The sequence below is a fragment of the Drosophila kikkawai genome, chromosome 3R, assembly GCF_030179895.1.
Source record: "Drosophila kikkawai strain 14028-0561.14 chromosome 3R, DkikHiC1v2, whole genome shotgun sequence".
Classification (NCBI taxonomy): domain Eukaryota; kingdom Metazoa; phylum Arthropoda; class Insecta; order Diptera; family Drosophilidae; genus Drosophila; species Drosophila kikkawai.
The window spans coordinates 32,358,593-32,380,557 of NC_091731.1; the positions used below are offsets into that span (position 1 = coordinate 32,358,593).

At 37.9% G+C, this 21,965-nt stretch overlaps 1 protein-coding gene across 11 annotated transcripts in view; it reads left to right on the forward strand.

The window, feature by feature from the left end:
• The first annotated feature begins 10,923 nt into the window (after positions 1 to 10,923).
• Positions 10,924 to 21,965, forward strand: part of LpR1 (Lipophorin receptor 1) — a 30,608-nt gene continuing 19,566 nt past the window's right edge. For 6 of the 11 annotated variants that reach the window (XM_041776004.2, XM_041775993.2, XM_041775998.2 and 3 more), the window contains exons 1-3: positions 12,394 to 12,488; positions 13,246 to 13,708; positions 18,525 to 18,665. In XM_041776004.2, the coding sequence (XP_041631938.1) occupies positions 13,336 to 13,708; positions 18,525 to 18,665 (514 nt within the window). In that variant the 5' untranslated portion in view covers positions 12,394 to 12,488; positions 13,246 to 13,335. Of the gene's footprint in view, positions 11,303 to 12,393; positions 12,489 to 13,245; positions 13,709 to 18,524; positions 18,666 to 20,551; positions 20,712 to 21,339; positions 21,481 to 21,965 lie in introns of those variants that run through there. The other 5 variants (XM_041776001.2, XM_041776000.2, XM_041776003.2 and 2 more) reach the window with 3 other exon arrangements.

The following is a 21,965-nucleotide window of genomic DNA, read 5'->3' on the forward strand; positions in this document are numbered from 1 at the left end:
CGATTTTCCCATTCCCAATTCGATCGGGTTCGCCCTTATTTCCACCTTATTTATGGCTCAAATGTGCTATAATTTTGCATTGATTTCCATTTACCTTTTAAATTTATGACTCGGGCGGAGTTAGCTTCTTGTATATTTGATTTTTTGTTAACGTATCAATTTCCTATTTTATTTCAGACAAAGTTAACCACGTTTAATTTGGGATTTTTTGCTGGTTTCCCCAAGAGCCAGTGAATGTTGAAAGGTATTTTCGCAATTTAAATTCATAAATACTTTTGCATTTAATAAAGATACATGCAGCTTCTCAACGTTTCATTCAATTTTTCATTTCGATTTATTTCTTGGTGCTAAAAATTTAAAGTTATATGTTTTTACTAGCAAATATTTGTAAAATTTGAATTCCTTATTTTCTTTTTTGTTTCTAAAAACAACTTCTTATGACGAGGTATCTTAACTTCGGTTACATTACCTTTACTAAAACTTATGGTATATCTTTTTTGCTCTACCTTTTTCATTCTTCCATTCTCTCTTCCTCTTTTGCTGCCTGTCTCTTTCCCAACTCCTCCTCGTTTGCATTTGGCAACAAATTGGCCAACGGCCTTGCAGCTCGTTGCCCGAAATTGCCTTTCATAGCGTCAATTCCATCAGCAATTTCCGCGCCAATTAAAAAATTGTTGCAACTGACCGTTTTCGTTTTCTGGCCCTTGGCATTCACCAGTTTTCCATGCCGAGCACGCACTCGAAGTGGGGCGGTGAGTGGGTGGAAAATGCAAAAGCAGAGGTGCCAAGGGTGAATTTCAAGCGAGAGCTTCAACTCTCTTTTTTTCCACTCCCCCATACCAGTGCCGTCTTTTCTTTTCTTTTTTGTTGTTCATCATAAATAAATACTGTTAATTTTTCAATTGTTCGCTGGAACGCTTAACGGCCTGCCTGTTGCCCGTCCCAAGCCCTCCTTCAACCCGCCAATTTTCCATTTTCCGAGGCACGTGCAATGCAATGCACATAATGGAGGAGGTTTCCCGGACCGGGGGAAGGATGCCAGCGGGCGAATCCGAAATAACCATATGCCGGAGTCAAAATATGTGCTGGCCGGAAGTTTTGGGCTACGTGGTGACGAAGATTGACAGACTAGACGGTTAAGAACACTGCAAGAAATATTTAAAATAATTAAAATAATAATAAGAATACCGAAAATATAGTTATTAGATTTTTAGGTGTTTTTAAGTATCTAATTTAAATTTTGAATAGCTTTAAATATAAATTTTTTAGCTTTGTTACTGGTAATCCTTCATAATTCTAGTATTTCGAGCTGTGTATGAGCAATAAAGTTGACAGTTTCACATCAGACGGGGACGTGACAGCTTGGAGGTGGCGTATGGGGTTGAAAGGATGGGAGAACCAAGAACGGAGGAAGGATAAAGGAGTCAGTCCCGGCAGGCACATGTTGTCGTCTGGACGACGACGAAGTTGGAACCGGCGTCGCCACCGGATATCAAACAGTTTGGCTGTTGCCTGTTAGCTGGAATTCCTTATCCTAATACAAAACATATCCAAATGCGAGTATCCCAAACACACACACACACACTCATGAGGAGGACATACGCCCCGAACAGCTGTCACATCGGGAGGTTCATCCAATAGCTCTTGGCCTTTGCTTATCACGCCGTAACGGAACTTGATGAGCAAAAGCCATTTTAATTTCAGACACTGCCGCCGCCTCCTTGACTTTCTATAAATCTGTCAGCAATGACAAGGCACATTTGTCCCGCCCCACGTCACTTCCTGCCACTCTTCGTCCTTCTCCCCCTCCTCCCCCGCCAATTGGCATTCCTAATCGAACCAAATTGAATCACATAAACGCGACAGCGCCTCCAAAGGATCCCCCCAGAACAATGACAGGAGCAGCGACCTTATCAAAGTGCTTGTGCGTATGGGAATGTGAAAGTGGAATGAATGTGGGATATCGCTCTAAGTGGGGCATAAATTGGCTCTCAGGTCGAGTGAAAGGCTGTGAGGGAAATGGGGAAAACTTAAACTTTTAATTTGTTTAAAATTAAGACATAATAAGATAATAAAAGAAACTATAATATCAAGAACACTTTAATTTCAAGTTATTTGTACATTTTTGTACTTATTGTGTAATGTTTTAATACAAAAAAAAAATATAATTATACGTAATTTTTCCACATAAAGGATCGTCGAATGTTTGAAATTCCTGAAAATATTTTTAAACAATTTAAATAAATTATTATAAAATGTTTAACCATTCCCAAAAGGTAAATGAAATAGAATTTGTCATTAAAACTCACAGTTATTAATCCTCAGCAAAGAGCTCTCGACCGTTTCACAATTTTAAGCTAAATTTTTCGAAATACACACAATTAAATGTAAATAATTAAATAAGTATCCATGCAATTGCATTACAATTATAAATCAAAGGACCTTAACCATGTCCAATCAATGAAGGGGATAATCCCTTGCAATAAATGCGAAAAACGATTTAAATTATTTTCCCCCCAGTCTGGTAATCCGCAAAGTGAAATTAGCCCCAACCGACAATAAAACCATTTACATATTAAGCAAATAAAATTATCAAATGAAATAATCGAAATGCAAACAACAAGGTAAATTTTGGTGTAATGTTTTGGTTGTGTTTGTGCCTTTTAATTTTATGTGAATTTTATGTTGCCACTTTATTTATTTATATTTTTTTTTTGGTTTCGTTAAGCCCTTCGTTGTTTGAGGTAATTAATGAGTTGGCCCGGGAGCGCTGGTCCGAAATTCCTTTGACCTTTGGCGGAGGTCGTGTCTTGAGCAGAGAGTCACCTCCCTCCTTCAGGTTTTCCTTCCTTTACTCCTCTCGAAAACACACACACACTCAAACAAATTGTATCTGCTTACCAAGAGCAAGAGAAATTAATTTACGAGGTGAAACTTATTTGCGAAACCCTTTTTGCGCTCTAACGGCTATGGGGAGGGTGGACGTTTGGGGTGGCAGTCCATTGAAGCGTTTAAATTGCTGTCAACAAAAGGCAAACAAATAAATAAAAGCCAACATCCAAGGGCGTGGGTGGACGGTGAAGTGACAAAGTGGGCGGGCCGCACAACAAATATGTCGACAAATGGACGACAACGGCAGAGGCAGAGTAGTGGGGATACATCCAGGGGGTAAGGGATAATGGAGCGGCTACATTCAAGGAGATCCGGGGGAAAATTAAAGGATAGGGGAGCCGCCAAAAGGAAGACCCACCAAATGACCCAGAGCAGCCAAGACGAAACGTGCGCCAATTGGAATGATTAACACATTGTGAAACGAGCGAAGAGTGCACTGTCATAAAAAATTACATAAATAAGAAGGGGTAAAGTGGTAAGAAATTATTTTAAATATTATTTCGTAAACCTTTTAATACTAACAAGAAAGCTAACTTTGGCCAGCCAAAGTTTGTATACCCTTGCAGGTAACAATTAAAATATATCATAACTAAGCCAAAAATGCATTAATTTCGATTCGGAAAGCAGTTTTGTGTTAGTTTTTATTAATTTAAAAAAACTGCATACCAAATTTAAAATTTTAAGAAATCAAAATTTTTGGTCATTTTTGCTAATTTTAATGATGTAACCCCTTATCAAATTTCGCAAAAATGGCCAAAAAATCGATTTCGTCCGGACATGTCTAGAAAGATTCGCATGCTAATGCTGATCAAGAATATATGTGGTTAATGGGGTTGGAAATGATTCCTTGACTTAGAAAAATATTATTTTGTATTATAAAATCGGATTTTTTGTATTAAAAATCTTCTTGTTTTTTTTAAATTAAAAATATCATAACTCGGCCAAAAGAGCATTAATTTTAAATCGGAAAACTGTTCTGTGCAAGATTTTCTACAGTTAATAAATCTGCATACTCCATTTAAATTTTAAAAATTCAATTTTTTATCAAAATCAAAAATTTTAATGATGTAACCCCTTATAAAATTTTGCAAAAATGGCCAAAAAATCGATTTCTTCCTGGCATATCTAGAAAGATTCCTCTGTTGATGCTGATCAAGAATATATATACTTTATAGGGTCGGAAAAGTCTCCTTCACTGCGTTGCAAACTTCTGACTGAAATTATAATACCCTGCAAGGGTATGAAAATTAATAAAATAAATTTAAAACGTCCAGAGATAAATTCGAATAAAGAAAACTATTCTTAAGAGCTAATTAGAATCGAAATTAGGTACTTATAAATTATTAAAAATAGAAATTCAATGTGTTCTTTCCCCTTAAATTAAAATATTTTTATAAAATATTTATTTTTTTTCTAAGTGTTAAATATTTGTAGGCTGGTATTTTCTTTGGGCGTGGCTGAGCTGGTTAAGATAACACGCAAGTTTGCAGGCAACCGCAGATAGCGACAGGCTTTAATTATGAGCTTGTCAGTGGTAAAACCCCACCACCCCTGCCCGCTCAAGGTCAATGGGAAATCTGTGAGTGGCATCAATCGGAAGGTACTGAATGCGCTTAGCTCCACTGCTCCACAAGTCCACATAGCTGCTCCTGTCCTCCTTTCAGTCCGGCAAACGTGGCAGGCACACAAATGGCATACAAGCAGGGGAGACACAAAGTAGCAAACGGCGTGGTGTAGGTTGAGGCAGTGGAGAATGGAAAACACGCGCAGGACACGCAAACAAGACGAAGCAAAGGTAGCTCAAGATGGAGGAAGGATATGCTGAATATATGCATTGGAATAGTCTGTAAAGTACTCTTCAGGGAGCAGGCTATACCAGACTATAGAGAACCAAAACAAACCTTAAAGGCATTGCAATTTTGAGATTAATTATAAATTGTAAGTATTCAAAATGTGTTATATATATTGTGCTGAAAAAAAAAGAAAAAATAATATATTTTTTTAGCACAGTAAAAACAAAGTAAGCTATAGAGTTTTTATTATACATTTAAGATAAACCAAAAATTAATTAAAGAATATTTATGCACTTTATGGAAATACCCCTCCTGTTTTTGCCTCTTGAAAATATTCCGAAAAAGCCAAGAAATGGAAATCAGCAGGAAAATGGCAAACATGTGGCGTTTCGGCCAAGGACTCCGCAATCGAGTTAACCGGCGACTATAAATAGCCGAGCATCGGGCATGCATGCAAATGGCCAAGGAAAAAAAGACGAGCGCTAAAAACGGATTCCACTCATCAATAATGCATTCCTCATTGGAACAGATACAATCGCCGATTGAGCTACGAATCAGCAGCAGTAGCAGCAGGAGCAGGACCAGGACCAGGAGAGATGGCGATTGGAAGTGGCGAGGGAGCAACGAAAGCTGAAATGGATACGTCAACTAATCTGCTGGCACTTTCGATTGCGACCTCAGGTCGACCCTCTTCCTCCAGCTCTCGCTTTCCGCTGAGTGCCGCCAGGACATAATCGCTTGTTGATCCTTTATAAATACCAGGCAGGGACAGCAGCAGCTGCCGCAACATCTGAGGCGACTCAAGTGGAGTGACGCGGAGTGGGTTCGGGTGTCAGCGAGCCAGCGTGCCAGCGGGTGACATAATCAAATCAATAATTTATGAGTCCACTTCCCTATAAGCGGATTTACATTGGCCAACACTTGGTTGGGCTCCCTCGGGGGATCACAAACTTTTTTGCCACTCCGGAATCAGAAACTGATATCAATTAGGCTGAGAGTGATAAGTTCTTTGGCTGCTTGTTTGTCTATTTGGCTAACTTTTGACTGCTCCTTGGAATGAGACCCGAAGACTTAGACCTTTTGGGGCTGATGGTGCGCACACTCTGTTCCACAATGCCGGGAAAAGTGTCCAGCCACCACCAGAAAAGGATAACAGGACCAGCAGCAAAGGCAGCAGTACACCAAGCTGTTACTGTGAGGGGAAATAATTGCAAAACAAACAAAAGGAAAACGCGCCCAAACCGAAAAATCAAAAAACTGTCGCTGCTTAGTTGCTCACTTTGCGATGCCATTTGTACATCATCCAAGAGCAGAGGGAAAGCTGGGGAAAATCAGGAAAAGCAGCACACCAGCAGCGCAGCAGCAGCGCAGCTAGCGTCTCAGCAGCGGGCAGAAGGACTTCTTGTAGAAAAATCAGCAAGGAAAAGCCGGTCCACACGATGGCTTTTGTTAGATTGCCAAAAGAGCAGGGTATACAGAATTGAAATTGGAATTAATATTAGTACAGGAATGGGAAATGTAAAATTATCCATATGAAATGACTTGGAATTATTTAAACTTCATTATCCTGTGGGCACCCTGTACGACCATTCAGCGCTTTGACTAATTTGGCGCCTTTTCTGCGCACTTTTTGTCCTGTTTAGGAATATTCTGTCGGGGAAAGAGCCACCGTTATGATTACAATGACCCCCATGATCCCGACCAGCATCCGCGTGTCATTCCAGTCTCAGTCCCAGTCTCAGCCCCGTTCACATGTCCTATTTTTCCCCCTTGTCCTTTGAACAGTGGCACGTTGTTGGCAAATGCTTAGCGGTAAATTTTGTCCTGCTCAGAGGAGCGAGTATGAGTTTGAGATTGGGCCAGAACCTGGCGAGAGGTAGGAGACAAGGGGATACTCAACCAACCAGTTAGCAGACCGGCTCCTGGCAGTGGTTGCTATCTGTGTCTGAGGACGCACAGGGCTCCTCAATCCCCTCCTTCATCAGAGAAAGGCCCGCAGTTTAAAGTTCCATTCCTGTGCCCGATCCCTTTCCCAATCCGAGTGCCTGATATGCCGACGTTTTCACTGGGCCTTGTTGACGGCACATTCAAATATCCACAACAGATGCGATGACAGGTCCTGGGCCCCCTTCAACCCACCTTCCTTTGGTCGTGGGACAATGCGGCGTATGATTATTCGAGTGCTAATGTGAGGGAAGTCGTCGCTTTTCGGCTGGTTTGTGGTCTCGGTTAGTTCTTTGTGTTCTCTGTGAGGGGCAGCCGCAGCTCTGCTGCCTGCTGGGTTTAAAGTAAAAAATGCTGGCCAGGCACACGTAGCGGCTGCTACAACAACAACCAGTCTAGTCGCTGGAAGTTGACCAATTGAGTGCTCAGCAATCAGAAATCGGGACTTGCCCTTTTCCAAGGTACAGAGAAATCGTAGTAAACAGAATAGGGGCGATGCATAGCTTTGATATCCTCAATTGACATTATCTTAGATTTTGAATAGAAAGTTTGAGCAGTACATTCCCCAAATTTCAACTGATTTTGCAACCCACTCAACTATCGCCTATAATCAACTTGATTTTTTCAAAACGCTCTGCCGAACCGCAAAAGCTCTGTTAGACAATGGCATTCATCATACGCCACGTTGGCCGCAACCCTTTCGCACGGCTGGTGGTGTGGCATGCCACGAATGTGGGGCACAAAACACAACACAACACAATGCATGCTGCAAATACCAGCTGACTGCCTGAAGGGGTACAGTAAATTCTAATAATAATGAAGTCAATGAGAACAAAAACAAAATTTATAAAAGCTTTGAAAGTATGTTAATATCTTGGAACAATTAAACTTCAATGCTTTTGTATTTTTTATTACGGATTTTTACGTCTTTTATTTAATAATTAAATGGTGAACATATCTTACATTTCTAAAGATATTATTTTTCTGAAGAGCATTCTCTGTACTGTACTCCTAGTTTATTGATATATTTTATAATGACTTCTTCCCTTTTCCATTATAGAGTAACCAGTAACCTCTTATATATTTATTTTAGCGATTTATCGTAGAAAATATTTTGCTGTGCTTATTGAAATTCAAACGGGATAAACAGAGGCTGCCCTTTGTAGTCCACAGCCTCCATTTATTCCCTTGGGGCGCAACTACAAATAGTTGGAGAGAGTGGAAAGTAGCAGAAGCGACCGAGTTGCCGCTGGCCAAAGCAAATATAGTACCAACAAATGCCAGCCAGCAAGAGCTAACAGCCGACACTTGGCCAGGAGCCTCGGAGTCTTGCCACTTGGAGAAAAGTTTTGTAATAAATACTATTTATTATTCTTAAAACATTTGTCGTGTAAATCAAGAAGTAAAAGTTGTTTTGCTGATGTAAACTGATAATGTTTTTTTTTAATATTAAATGCATATGGAACATATCTTGTAATTACAAAAGTATTTCTAAAATGAAAATGTATCTTATAGATTCAAAAGTACTTTTTAGATTGAATAGTATCCTTCAGATGCTCATGTAGCTTAAAAGTATATCCCTCAGATTGTTCAGATGCAAAAGTATCTTTGATACATAATAGAATCTTTTAAATGCAAAATTATCGTTCAGAAACACAACTTTTTTTCTTTAAAATTTTATTATAATCCCCTTTAGTTCCTATAACTCTCTTGACTTATTTTTCAGTGTACTTCTTCCAGATGATGTTGTAACTACTGCTGATTCTACTGCCCTGCAGCTACCGCAACGCCTCCTGCCGCAACTTTTGCTGCCACACTATAAATATAACATTAATTTTTATGTTTTCATATTTAGCATCGCTTCGCTGGGCTCACACACCCCAAAGCACTAGCACACACACACACACACGCATACTCTCATAAAGATATGGCCATTGAATGACGTTTATGAGCGATATCGCCAGCGTCGACGCTGCGCAACATGCTCTGTTAAGTGCCTGGACAGCGCTTTAACAGCCAGCATCCGCAACTGTTGGTGCGAAAAAACACTGTTAATGCGCCGCGGAAACTGCGACTGCAACGCCAGCAGAGGCAGCGACAGCGACGGCGGCAGAGTGGCTTGAGCAGAGGCAGCGACTTCTATTGTCATTTCGCACATGTGAAATTTACCGTTACTTCTTCGCTCATTCATTCGCTGTTTACATTCCGATTCGAAGACTTTTCCCAATTCGAGCGCGACTTTCGAAAACGGATTGCATTCGGCCATTGTTATTGTTATTACCGTTATAATAAAAGTGAAGAATTTATTGAAATGATCATTAGTGGTTTTGAGAGTTCGAAAAAGTGTAAAGTGTTTGTTTAATTTCAGAAAAGCAATTTATAAAAATTTATTCTAATAACACAAATCTAAGAACTATTCATATAAAAAAAAAGTATATGAAAACTATATCAGGATCACTAAATTAAAAAAAAATAAATAAATAAGAAAGTAATTAATGAAATATAAAATTTTAAATAAATGAAAGTTTTATTTATAAAAGCAAATAAAACATCAGAATATACTGTATACAATAAAACTAACCATAAACTTAAAGTTTAAAAAGTAAATTAACCTAATTTTAAACAAATGTTTTAAACAAAACAAGAATGTGTGACTGCTTAATGTTTATCTTAATAAAAATAACTCAAGACTACTTATCTTCAATACAAAAAATAATAGAAAATGGCTCCCGACTAGACAAACAGTCTATATAAATTTTCCTATCAAACCTACCTTTGACGCGTTTGCACAAACGATATACAATATGATAATTACTTGCATAAATCTTCATAGATAATTAATGCACCCCTATTACGTAGGGTCTCGAATAGAACCAGTCGGCTTGCAACTAAACTTAAATGCAACATTTACAATCGCGTCGACAATCGAATGGATCGAAACCAAACGGAAAGTGCTTGCAAACTATAAAGAAAAGATATATTGCAAAAAAAAACCTAATGGACTTGTCAAGGACTAAAACAATATACTTGAACTCGGTGGCCAGTGCAAATAATAACAAATAAGAAGACAGACGGAATTCCTAGAAGACCTACCTCAAATGCGAAGTAGCGAAAGCTAAGATGCGATCGATAGGCATTTGGAATAAAACCCTTTAAAAAATATATATATCATCACTTGAGACATGTAACTGCGCTGTAGTGCCTGTATTCCTGGAAGTGTCATTACTAAAATTAAATTTCACATAAACTTAAGATGATTATTTACACATTTAAAGAATATCTTTAAAGTATATTGTAAACCTTTAATTAGACTTTTGATTTTTGTAACTTCAAAGTTTAAAAAGGCGCTTTTTCTCAGCGAAACTATAGAATTCAGAATTAAGCAAACTTTATAATATAAATTAGAGGCTAGAAGTTAATATATTAGATGTGTAACTCCCCCAACCAGACCCGTTTGTCATCCCAAAATAGCGATTACAGTCAGAGCCACTTAGAGCGAACAAACAACGCCGATCATTATCTGCGCTTTCAAAAAGCCTCTATCAATTGAGCCCATCATCGATAGATGAGCGAGTCGAGGCCCTTGACGCCTGCCAAAAACACAAAAGACAAACCTCTGAATATATGTATGTATATATATATGCATTTAAATGCCCGATTTCCCGTCTCTTGAACACACGACACGGGGCGGCTGCAGGGCGATAAAATGCAGTGTCAGTTGAAGTGCTTGATTAGGCGATTTGTGAGCGCTTCGCCTGCAATTAGAAACGGCAACCGCAAATACTGCCAAATAACGTAAAGTCAGGGGCGTCTGATAGAAGAGGGACCAAAGGGGGGTTGCCAACAGAACTGTCATTCACAAGCCCGGCGGTGGGTGGTGCTTGAAAAATGATTTACACGCGCAAATCATAAATTATGCCCATTTTCGAGTGGCGGCAACGGAAGCAACGACAAATGCAGATGACGGGCTAACGATTGCAACGGTGATTGGGAGTGTTTGATTGCAAGTTTGATTGAGATTTTCATTTGGCATTGGTATCGGTATCGGTGTGATGCTAATGATTGCCACCAAGATGAGGCACTATGACCCGACCCCTTCTCTCGTGCTATCCGCCTTTTCGACCGACTCTTATCAGTCCAGTTAACGTCATTCAACCTGATTTAATCCCATCCAATAAAATCCCATCCACTTCACTCCAATTCGATTTCGAAATTCACATTTCAATCAGACACCTAGTGTTTGATTGAAAGCAGCGACACTTTCAATGCTAATGAGCCACAATTCCGTTACCCATAACCACAGGCGATTCAGTTCGCGTCGGTCTTCGCTGGGCATCGCACGGTTAAACGCTGCCGTTTCTCAAGAAATTTAAAATAATACACCCTTTAACACCTGGGTTATATAGTTGGTGCCCATGCCAAACGTTGCGATTATCGTACGATTCCACGTCCGGTTGTCCGACTCTGACCGGCCTTAATTAAAAAATATCGTTTTTGCGCATTGATAAACGCGGTGGCAACGCAAAAGGGAAGTCGCGTGCTTTAGATAAAATCGGTTATATATATAAAAATATATATATATCTCTTTTTTATCAACACAATGCGTAAAAGTGATCTATGTGGTTCCAAGTTGCTGCTATTTGTGGTCTCTGTGGCAATGTCCTGCGGCTCAGGTTGGTACTATTTAGCTCTAAGGATCAAAAGATCTTATATTCTTTGAAAAAATTTAAGGATATCTCAAGATTTGTACGCTTTTGAGGGTTCAAACAAAGTATTTACTAAGTTTAAACATCTCTTTCTTTTTCCAATTAAATAATTTATTGTATAATTACACCATGACTTTCCTGCACTTTAAATGCAATTACCTATACCTTATCAAAGACTATTCCTGCTAAATAATTAAAAAAGCTAACATCCGATGTAATGTCAAGCTCACACTTGAGTACTTTTTTGGTTTCCTCGGGCTATTTACCCTCTTCAAGTACAAAAAGTATATTAAGGTATATATTTTACTTTAAGTGCAAACTTCTGCGTAATGAAACAATAATTATCTGAGCCTTAGACAAGACTTATTCAACATATTTCGTGGAACTCTGATTAATAAGTAAATAAAAAATGGTGATGGGGGCCCAATTAATATAGCTTAAATATTTTTATTATTATTTTATATCTTAATTTTGTAGATTTTTTATGTGAGATGGGAATGATATCTTTAGGTTCATTGACTTTATATGGCAGACGCATGTCTTTGATATGATTTATGGTTTCAATATGGTTTTATCAAGGAGATAAGTCTTTGAATTTGTATAGGTTTTTGCCATAACTTTATATTTTTAAAGTTCCCACGGAAAATGTAGTAGCTTCTTTAATTTTAGGAAATTGGTAGTTAAGTTCCTTGAGACGTTAAATCCCTGAATCACTTTCCTTTGGAAATTCTCCCCCATTCAGTTCGAAATCAATCTCCATTGATCGGCGATCAACAGGTTTGCCTTAAGAGCAATCTTCTGAAGGCTAAAGAGAGCTCCAACTCTCAGCCGGCAGCATCGCTTGTTCGAAGAGAGCGAAGATCTTTGGAGCACTTCTCGCTCTTTGCCTCGATTATCTCTTCGACGGGCCGGTCGCATTCTTGTTGCTGTGATAAGGCCACCTTGAGACGAGGTGCAAAAACAAATACAATCAAACAAGCGCAAATCGGACACTCTCTGTGCTCTCGAATCGAAATCGCTGCCAATTCGCTTAAATTCGCAGGCCAATTCTCGAAACGAATTCAGTTGAAAAAGGCGCGTTGAAACGGGCAGCCACATTTTTAAACAAAAAACAATTATTTGAAGCAAAACAAACAATTTAACAATTGAGCATGTAAATGAAACAAGCGGGAAATAGCAATAATTTATAACAATAAATAAATGGCCAATAAATAAATCAAGCTATGAGCACGTGCCGCCTTGAGAAAACCCGCAAAAAATAAATCAAAATAAAAACAAAAACTGATAAGGCACCCGCGAGTATTGGTATTTATCAGAGCAAATAAAAAGCGTGCCAGCCTGAAAATATCCACGAAAACAATATTCAATTAATTAACGGAGTGATCGGCGCGATCGAGGGGGGCGTGGCAGTAGCCTCACCCCCTCTTTTAGCAAATTCAAATTCTTCTTTAGCTTTTATTCATTTCGATTGTCAACGTCAACAGACCGAAGTGCTTTGGCTTCTTCGTCGCCGTTGTTGTGTATATTTTTGTGCGTTTCGCGTTTCGCTCTCGTCCGATATTTTTGCTTTAATTTTTCGCTTTTCGGCTTTAGCGGATCTTTTTTCGGTTTTCTGTGTGTTTTTTCGGCAACGCGGCACGATTTTTAACCAGTTTGTTCGGTCGCTCGGTCTTCTCGTGAAATGCGAAGAGAGCTGCAAAGATAAAAATGAAAGAGTATTAGCCGCTGTGGATTTGTCGCTTGTTTTTATTTATTTTATTTTCCGTTGCTTGGCAAGCGATTTTTCAATGTTTTTTGCGTTTATTTTTTTGGCCATTTCTCTGATTAGATAATCTCGCCAGAAGCTCCCACGCTTCCTGCTTAGATAATCTAATGGCCAGGGTCACCCCTCCTCCTTCTCTACCCTTTAGTGTAAAAACCGTGTAAGATCAAAGGAATATATGCAATAAAAAAACAAAAAACAAGAACAGAACGAGATAATCTCTATAAAGACCAATACCATGGCCATAGAGTCACGCTCAATGAGCACTGCCAGTGATAGTGATACCACAAAATCATCAGCGTTATCATCCATCAAATCTACAAGAATCTCCACGAATCTCAGCGATAAGAGACGCGCCGAACAGCTGTTCCGCTGCGCCTGCGCCAACTTCAATCTCCTGCTGCTCACTTTGATGATCGGCTTTGGCAAATGTTGCACTGCCACGCCCACACCCACACCAGCAGCGCCCACATCTGCACCAACAACAGTTAACACACAACCGCTGGACGAAGGGGGTTCTCTGAGTAAACTCCTCGATGGCAAGGCCTTCATCAACATGAGCTTCAAGTTCCTCAATGTTTCCGGAAAGATCGGCACACCCCTCGGCATAGGTGAGAACCCATCTGCATCTCAGGTGAGAGAGATGCAATAGTTAGAAGAAAAAACATGAACATGAACATGATCCCCAGCAAACCAGAAAGGGAAAGGGGAAACGGGAGGGGGCAGAGGGAGCTGCGGGAGAATAGAATGCGCAAAGTTTGTTTTTAGCTTAGCATGTGCTAATTTTAGACCACAAACGAAGGTGATGCTCAGGTGGAAATTGAAGTTAGAATACTCTCTAAAGGGGATTATTAAAAAATAGATTTTTTATTCAAAGAACAATTTTTAATAAATAAAAATAACAAGAGTTATAAGGAAATATATTATTAAGATTTAAGAATTTTAAAAATCCATGTATTGTTTTTGTTTAATTATTTTTTGAAGCATAAACAAAACATCTACTTTAATCTAGTGCAGATTCTTTAAGTTTCCTTAAAATATCGCCCATAAATTCTTTAATAACAATTTAAAAACAGTTAAACCCTTCAATCAAGGGTATTTCATCAAGCATATTGCCGCGTCATTCAACAGACTTCGCTTGGCTTCACCCAAAATGCACTTGAAATGGGTTTTCAGTTAAAAAGATACAGATACAAACACCTGTACATCTATAGATACAAATGCAGATACAGCAATAGCCACAGATATGGCTAAAAGAGTGTGATTTGCCACTTGTTGCATCCAAACAAATACACACACAACCATTGATAGTGGCTCACCGGTTACCGTGGTTTAGAAATAGCCAAAAAATGTTTATCAACTTCCGCAATTGATTTCCGCCCGACTTGACCAACGTATTTCTATATCTCCCTATAAAGTTCCGAGATAATGCCCGACGGCTGGCGTCTGGCTATGACGTTTTCTGGCACGGGGCATTCCAATCATAAATCTAACTTTAAATCAGGCACCGCCAACTGTTTTGGCCAACAGGGATTTGCGTTGGTCCCTGAACTGGGGATTATCTTATCGGTCGATTGTTAATTTTTACAATTTGTTTTTGTAAGCATTTCTCATTGGCCGGGATTTTTGCGATTCGAGTGGCCACACTCCAAGGGCAGGGCAGTCAGACAATAGAAAATTTCCGCATATAAATCAAAAAATGAATGGAAAGATAGTAAAATGGGATTTGAGAAAGGTATAATAAGTCCTTCAAATGTTATTCAAACTGATTTTGTGGTGTAATTATTGGTCGTAGCGAAATAATTACAGAATAATATTACGCAGATTTAATTTCTGGAAATAATATTTTACAAATAAAAAAATTATTTGCAATTTATTAAAGGAAAATTAATACACAACATATTTAAAAATCTAAAAATGTCACATTAAATTTATAATTATGATTGAAAGTTAAATTAAAGTTGAAAAATCAATCAAATAACCTCTATAAAGTACTGTTAAAATATTTAAACCATTAAACACACAAGATTTTTTAAATATTTATATCCAACAAAAGCTAAATTCCGATTTTAAAAATGTACTTGTGAAAAACTCAATTAATCATTATATAAGACTGCAAATATCTTTTTAAAAAACAATACCTATATCCCCTAGAAAATATTGTACTTTGCTCTGGGATATCTTGGACTTTGGTCTAAATAAATTAAATTGTTGACAGAAAAGCATCCCCAACCCGGTGAGAGAAACGGCGCATTTCAGAGACTTGATTTTTCTTTAAAAGATATTGACGTAGTCCAGAAAATCTGTCTGCTGTCCAACTGCGTTGTCCTAGCTAAATTTAAAAATATTTTCGTGGTCTTCATCAACATGTTTGTGAACTAAGAAAATGCACCATATTTATAGACAGAGTCGAGCCCCTATTTCTCAATAGATTTGCGATGTAACATGGCACACTATCTCTCGGTCTGTCAGTCTCTCAGATCTCAACAACTCTTAAGTTTTTTCTCTATCGCTCTTTCTCTGCTGATTTATTGTTAATTCCACATGATTTGTTCGCCGAGTGAAAGATGCTGTCATATAAATTAACATATGCTTGATATCTTGATATGTATATATGTTATATATGGGATGTGGCAAGGTCGCCCCAAGAGAGACAGAACTTGATTTAATTTCTGTTTGTGCGCCCCATTTAGAATTTAGATTTTATTTTATTCGCCTTGCCAACGGATCTTTCTAGCATATAAAACTAGTTTGTGCCAGAAACTCGCAACAATAACAATAACAAATTAATAGTGGGCGTGATCGTTTGTCTTACGTCTAGTATATGATGCCTGATGCACTTTAATTGTTTTGTTTGTTTAGAGTAAACATGTTTTGATTGCTTCAACATTTCTAGGGGGGAATTCGTGGGGTAACACGTGATGTTCAATGCCCAAAACAATATTTTATTGATCTCATCATCCCCCAGGAATCACGTGTTATGTCATTCCCATTGAGTCAGACTTGATTATCAAGTAATCCATTAACCTTGATCTTGACGCAATTCACTGGGCTTATCAGTGTCAGCTATAGCTTTCAAATAAAAATTAGTATTAATTTGCTTAATCGGTAAGAAATTAGATTATTGATTTCACATTTAAAGACTAGACTTTTTTGTGTGTTATCAATTTATGTTTATTTTAAAGCAGAATTATGATTAATTATCAGTTTGCTGAGTCTACTGTGACCATGAGATAGCCACGTATCTAGAATATTTCAACTGGTATTAGTTATCAGTGGTTTTTCGAATGAAATTTATATAGCTGTGATCAGTTACCCATTGGCTGTGAAAATCGGATGATGATGACAACGACTTGCAGTTTCTCAAAGTGAATTTTATTGGGTTAAGCCAACCGGATTGCGTGTGGACGACTTGTTTTCGCCTTTACATTTATCGAAATCATTAGTTATGCTAAGCAGTTTTATTTTTGATAGGTTTTTTTCTTGCTTTTTATATATTTTTATTCATAGTCTCAGACTGCGTCTGGCTTTAAAGTTTAAACTGGCAGACAATCTGTTGGCTGTGATTATGATATAAAACTGGTTGGCGGGGTGTGTCAGGCTTATTAAGGAAACTCTATGATCAATAATCAACATTAACTGGTTCAATTAAGTTAGTTGAACTCACGTGGCCTAGCAAATAAGCATTTAAAAATTATGATTGATAGTGGGAAAAAATATAAAGAGGCTACTTGATGGCCTTAGTCAATATTTAAAGAAGTAAATTATATTTAAACAGTTTTAAAAGTCACTTTTATTTGTAATTAAACTTTAAATTTTCTCATTTTCCTTCTTTAAAATAGTTCTTAATAAATTTAATAATATTTTTCTGATGAATTGCCATCAAAACCCGCATGAAATTTCTTCATACCCTTACATTTAGCTTTTTTGGAATTCCCAGAAAAAGAAATATTTACCCAACTCCTCCAGCTAACAGACCCTTATCAATCCCAAACTTATGGCGACTAAATTTATACCAAATAAAGGTTATAAAATCAAAATAATTCATATTAGTTTTTCTATTTATATGCGGAGGAGCCCAAGTATTTTTGGCTGGCCTATTTTAAAGCATTTCACCGAAAGGCTAACAAATATTTATTTTTGGACATTTTCATTCATACGATTCCCCGCATAAGGCAAAGAAACCCATTTATTGCGACTCTTGACGTCATCTGGAATAACTTGAATGGCTACTATACACACACCACACACAGATAGCTACTATAGATATATATATGTATATCCACATCTGTCCCGTAAATAAATGCATGCAACGATCCGAATTATAATTCGCCATTTGGCTGACTGTCATCGTGCATAATTGAAAACAATTCCCGGGCAGCCAGTGCGGCGTCACGAAATCGAATTGATTTGACCTTATTGATTGACGGCTGGCAATCGGTGATTTGGCCCTTTGTTTATTTTGCCACACGCACTCGATTCAGCCTGCGAACTTCAATTACGGCAATTAGCAAGTAGGCACATATGTATGTATATATTATATATGCTTGTGAATGGGAAAATATTGAGCCATTGAAATATGCAAACGAGTGACGGATCGCCTACGGAGTCGGAGGTCCTGTGAATGGGTCAAACGAACAGAGCTGTCAACGGCAGGCGGGATATGAAGAACCCTTTTCAAAATTACTTATCCACTTCAGGCGCTCTCCTCCTTTTATTATCGCTATTTTACTCTCTCTGTGTTTGCTCAATGGCCATCTATTAAATTCATACATTTTTTTTTAGGTCCTGTCACATATTTGTATTAGGTTCCCAAGTCTGTTGACATTCTGGTGCACTTGGGGAAAATATTGAATATTTGGAGGTCTTTAAATTCTTCTAAAAAAATGCATCTAATGCTTTGTTTTAAGAAACCTACATAAATTTATCAGCAAATTTAAACTTCAACCTTAAGTATGAATGTCAAAAATAAGTATTCAAAATTTCTCCCAGTATAAAAGTCCTCCCTCTGTGATGCCTTGTTTTGTTTGGAATATGTCTATTGCATATTTTCAAGGGCGTAACGAAGGGGCGATGTAAAAAACGGAAGGAGGCCAAAAACTTTGTGATCCATTTTGTTTGAGGCTTTTCTGTTGATTAAAAGCCCCTCTCTGCTCCTCTTGTTTATCGTTTAGTATGCAAATGACTTGTCACATGTGTGTGTATGGCAGAAATATCTCTGTGTCTACTGCTGCTGCTGCTGCTGCTGATTGTTTTTGAAGTTTTTCAGCCCTAATCAATTTGAGCTTTTGTTATTTCTCCTTTAATGAGAAAACTTTCCTTTCCTGCAAAGCCCTTAAGTCCATAACATGGAGTCGTTATAATTAGCCTTAAGCATTTGTGTTTTGTTTGCTTGCCCCACTAAATCAATGCCGTTTGTATTTGCAGGCCAAGCCCTGGAAGCCAAGTGCGATGAGAAGCAGTTCCAGTGCCACAGCGGTGACTGCATACCCATTCGATTTGTCTGCGATGGCGATGCGGACTGCAAGGATCACAGCGACGAACAGGTCAAGGAGTGTAAATTTATAGGTGAGTGTTTTTTATTTAGTTTAGGAATTGTATCAGCGAATAACAAAGGGGAAACTAGGTTAATACTGGCAGGGTTTATGGGTTTTTTTATTATATTAATTACTTATTTATTAATCAATTCAAATCACAGTTCGTTCGGTAGTTGTGAGTTATTTGTTTCAATCAATTTATTGCTTGTATTTAAATGCAAATGTCGGTCACACAATTGGTTGAAAAATATCTAATTCATTGCCCTACTTAACCTATTATTAAACAAATATCAAAAGCATTTTGTGAATTAACATAATAATTATATATTTATATTATTATTTCGCAATGTGTAGCTTGAATAGTAATACATACATAACCCACATAAATAGAGCTTATTCTTTGTATATTTTCTATTTTCAGAAGCCCCAAAATAGAGATTTTCGAAATATTAAAATTTCAATTTTCAATGACCAGCTTGAATGTAAACTCGAAATGAAAACTTGCCTTTGATAAGCCCCATTTTCAAATGAATCACTGAAAAAATTCCCATTTCCGTTCTGCTTTGGGACCCACGCTTTCTGTTGCCTACTTTTAGGCTGCAGCGGCCATAGAACGTCAACAGTGGCGTCCCGCTTTATTGGTCGTGCCCCCTCGAATCGGCAGTTGGTTTTCCTTTTGTTTGCTTCAAACCTGAAACTGAAATGGAAACCAAAGCTAAAACTAGTTTGCAACATTTACGCATCGCAATTGTCGCTGTGTCTGGTGACCAAAAAGTGTGCCATGGCAGCAGCATTTGGACTATATCTCCGTTCGCCCCGCCACTTGCCCCTTTTGAAACATTAATGCAACGCATTTAGTTGGATGACTGCGGCATGCAGCGCTGTTGCATCAGCAATTATTCGCTGCTGTCTGCTGTTTTATCACTCGCACCCCGCACGAGACTTTTGCGACTTATAGATGCGACCATATAGGCAGCCCGATCTCAGATCGTAAAAGGAAACAATGTGAGGTCGTCTGCTTTGGCCGCCTTATCGCCCGACAACCGAAAGCTGAGCACTCGAAATGAGTGCATCCATTTTGGGATTCCTGCGACGCATAACGCAATGTCTTTATGTAACTCGAAGCTAATTAAATCCACTGTGGAGAAATTGATAATGAGGCGAAGATGAGGCGAGGCGGAGATGGGGCGAAGCGAGCTGGGGGAGCTGCTCATTTTAGCTGAACTTGAGAAATTTCGATAAGTATGTGGGATTTGCCAGGGTTTTTATTTTCTGCGTATTTCCTGCGGAATTGCATAAAATATGCATTGATATTGTGCTAAAAATAGTTTATATTTTAGTTATGGGTAAATATTTAGGACACAGTAAGAATGGGATGGGTTATAAAAAGGTTAATCAAGGTTTTTCTTACTGTTTAAATTATTTAGTTCGATTTTTTAGCTTACAAAAATAATTAAAGCTTCTAGTTCAATAAAATCATCAAAATATATGCATAATCTTAAAAAAATCATAAATAAAGCTCTTTTTAAGGGATAAATATAAATAGCCTTAAGATAAAGCCATAATTTCTAAATTAAATCTTTATTAAATAAATATACAAAAATAAATATATAAATTGAATTATTTTAGTCATTAGTATTTAGTTAGTCCTTTGATCCTTGCTCTCACTCAAAACCTTGAGTACCTCCAAATTACCACTCAAAACAAAGGCCCAGACTACTCGGACACTCGCTCATACGAAAGCCACTCGTTTACCCCTCGGTTTTCCACTCGAGTTGCGTCGCAATTTTGCACTCGACTCGCTGGAAAAGCTTTCAGACTCAACTCTCGACGGAGGCTGCAGAGGCTGCAAGCCACTTTGGGCGGAATTGTTTTTAAGGATAGCCGCTCCGCCACCAAGCACTCAGTTGGCGGCGAACCTCTCAACCAAACGGATGACAGTGCGAAAGTCGAGTGCGAAAGTGAAAGGACTGCCTCCTGTTTAAGGGGATAACATTTGCATATATATATCTATAAATATATATAAAAAGACGGGGAAGCCCCAGACACAGACTCTGGGAAAAAACGTGCGTTAAATGTAAGCCAGGCGTCCAAAGTGTGCCAAGTGTGTGTGATTGTGGTGTGCCAAAGAGCCGCAAAAGAATAAACAAATAAAGTGAAAATATTAAAGGCTAATTGGACTGAGACGGAGACGACTGAGTTGCCAAGATTTCATTCTTATCTCTGACAAAGAAACGCCAGCAGCAGGACGAGCAAAATCCTGGGGGGCCTGGCTCTCGAGGAAGTCACCGTTTCTCGGCCAGACTTATCCGCAGAGTCAATCGGTGACAGTTGATGGGGTTGACTTCCACTCCAAACAAGAGCAGCACTTGCCATTTCAGCCATTTATCATTTAGTTGAACATTAAATGGGTTTCCGCCATTTTCCGACCCCACGCCGTCTGACCCCGAAAAACGGAATATCATGTTTACAATTTATATATATACATAAATGTAAGCAGTATTTTGTGTGGTCCGCTCATAATGAACTTGAAATTGTGCTGCTCGAGGGCAGTTTTTGTTTGCGGAAATTATGCAATCAATTTGTGCAAGTTGGCTGAACTGCTGGAATATGTCAACCAGAAATTGAACTTTGTCACAGCCTGCTGGCCTTTATTTATTAGTGGTAATCAAGGATCTTGGCTAACTCTATCTCCTTTACTTTAGCTGCTTACAAAAAAAATTACAAGACTTTGTGGAATTTACTTGTGGAAAACGCCCGCAAAATGGGTCGCATTTGGTGTTTAATCTTCGTTGCCAGTTTGCTGCAAATGCAGAGCCACAGTTTAAGGGCTCTGACCATAAATGGTATGCAAATAATTATGGTTGTTAATTTGACTAGATTTAAATTGTATTTGTGTGAACAATATTTTAAATTGAGTGATTTTTTCGGAACAATTAACAAACAGTAACAATGGTTGAGTGATGACCTATTAAAAGTTTAGTTTTGTGGAAAATATAAATGTATAATAAGCGCATTTTTGGATAATAAATAAAGAGCTGTTGAGGATTTTCCTAATATGAATATTTGTTTTGTAAATAATTTAAAAATTTACTTAATTACTTAAAAAAGGGGTTTATTGAATTTTTAAATACAACTTTGATATTTGAATGCAAATTTTTATAAAAAGGGAGAATGCATTTTTTAAAGGAATATTTTTAAAACTAATTATTCAATAGCTCCAAAAAGATTTAAATTATGAAAATGTTTTTTAATTGAAATTTTATATATATTTTATTTATTTTCTTACGTGCTAAGTTTACATATTCTGTTTAGTTATTTTTTATTCAAT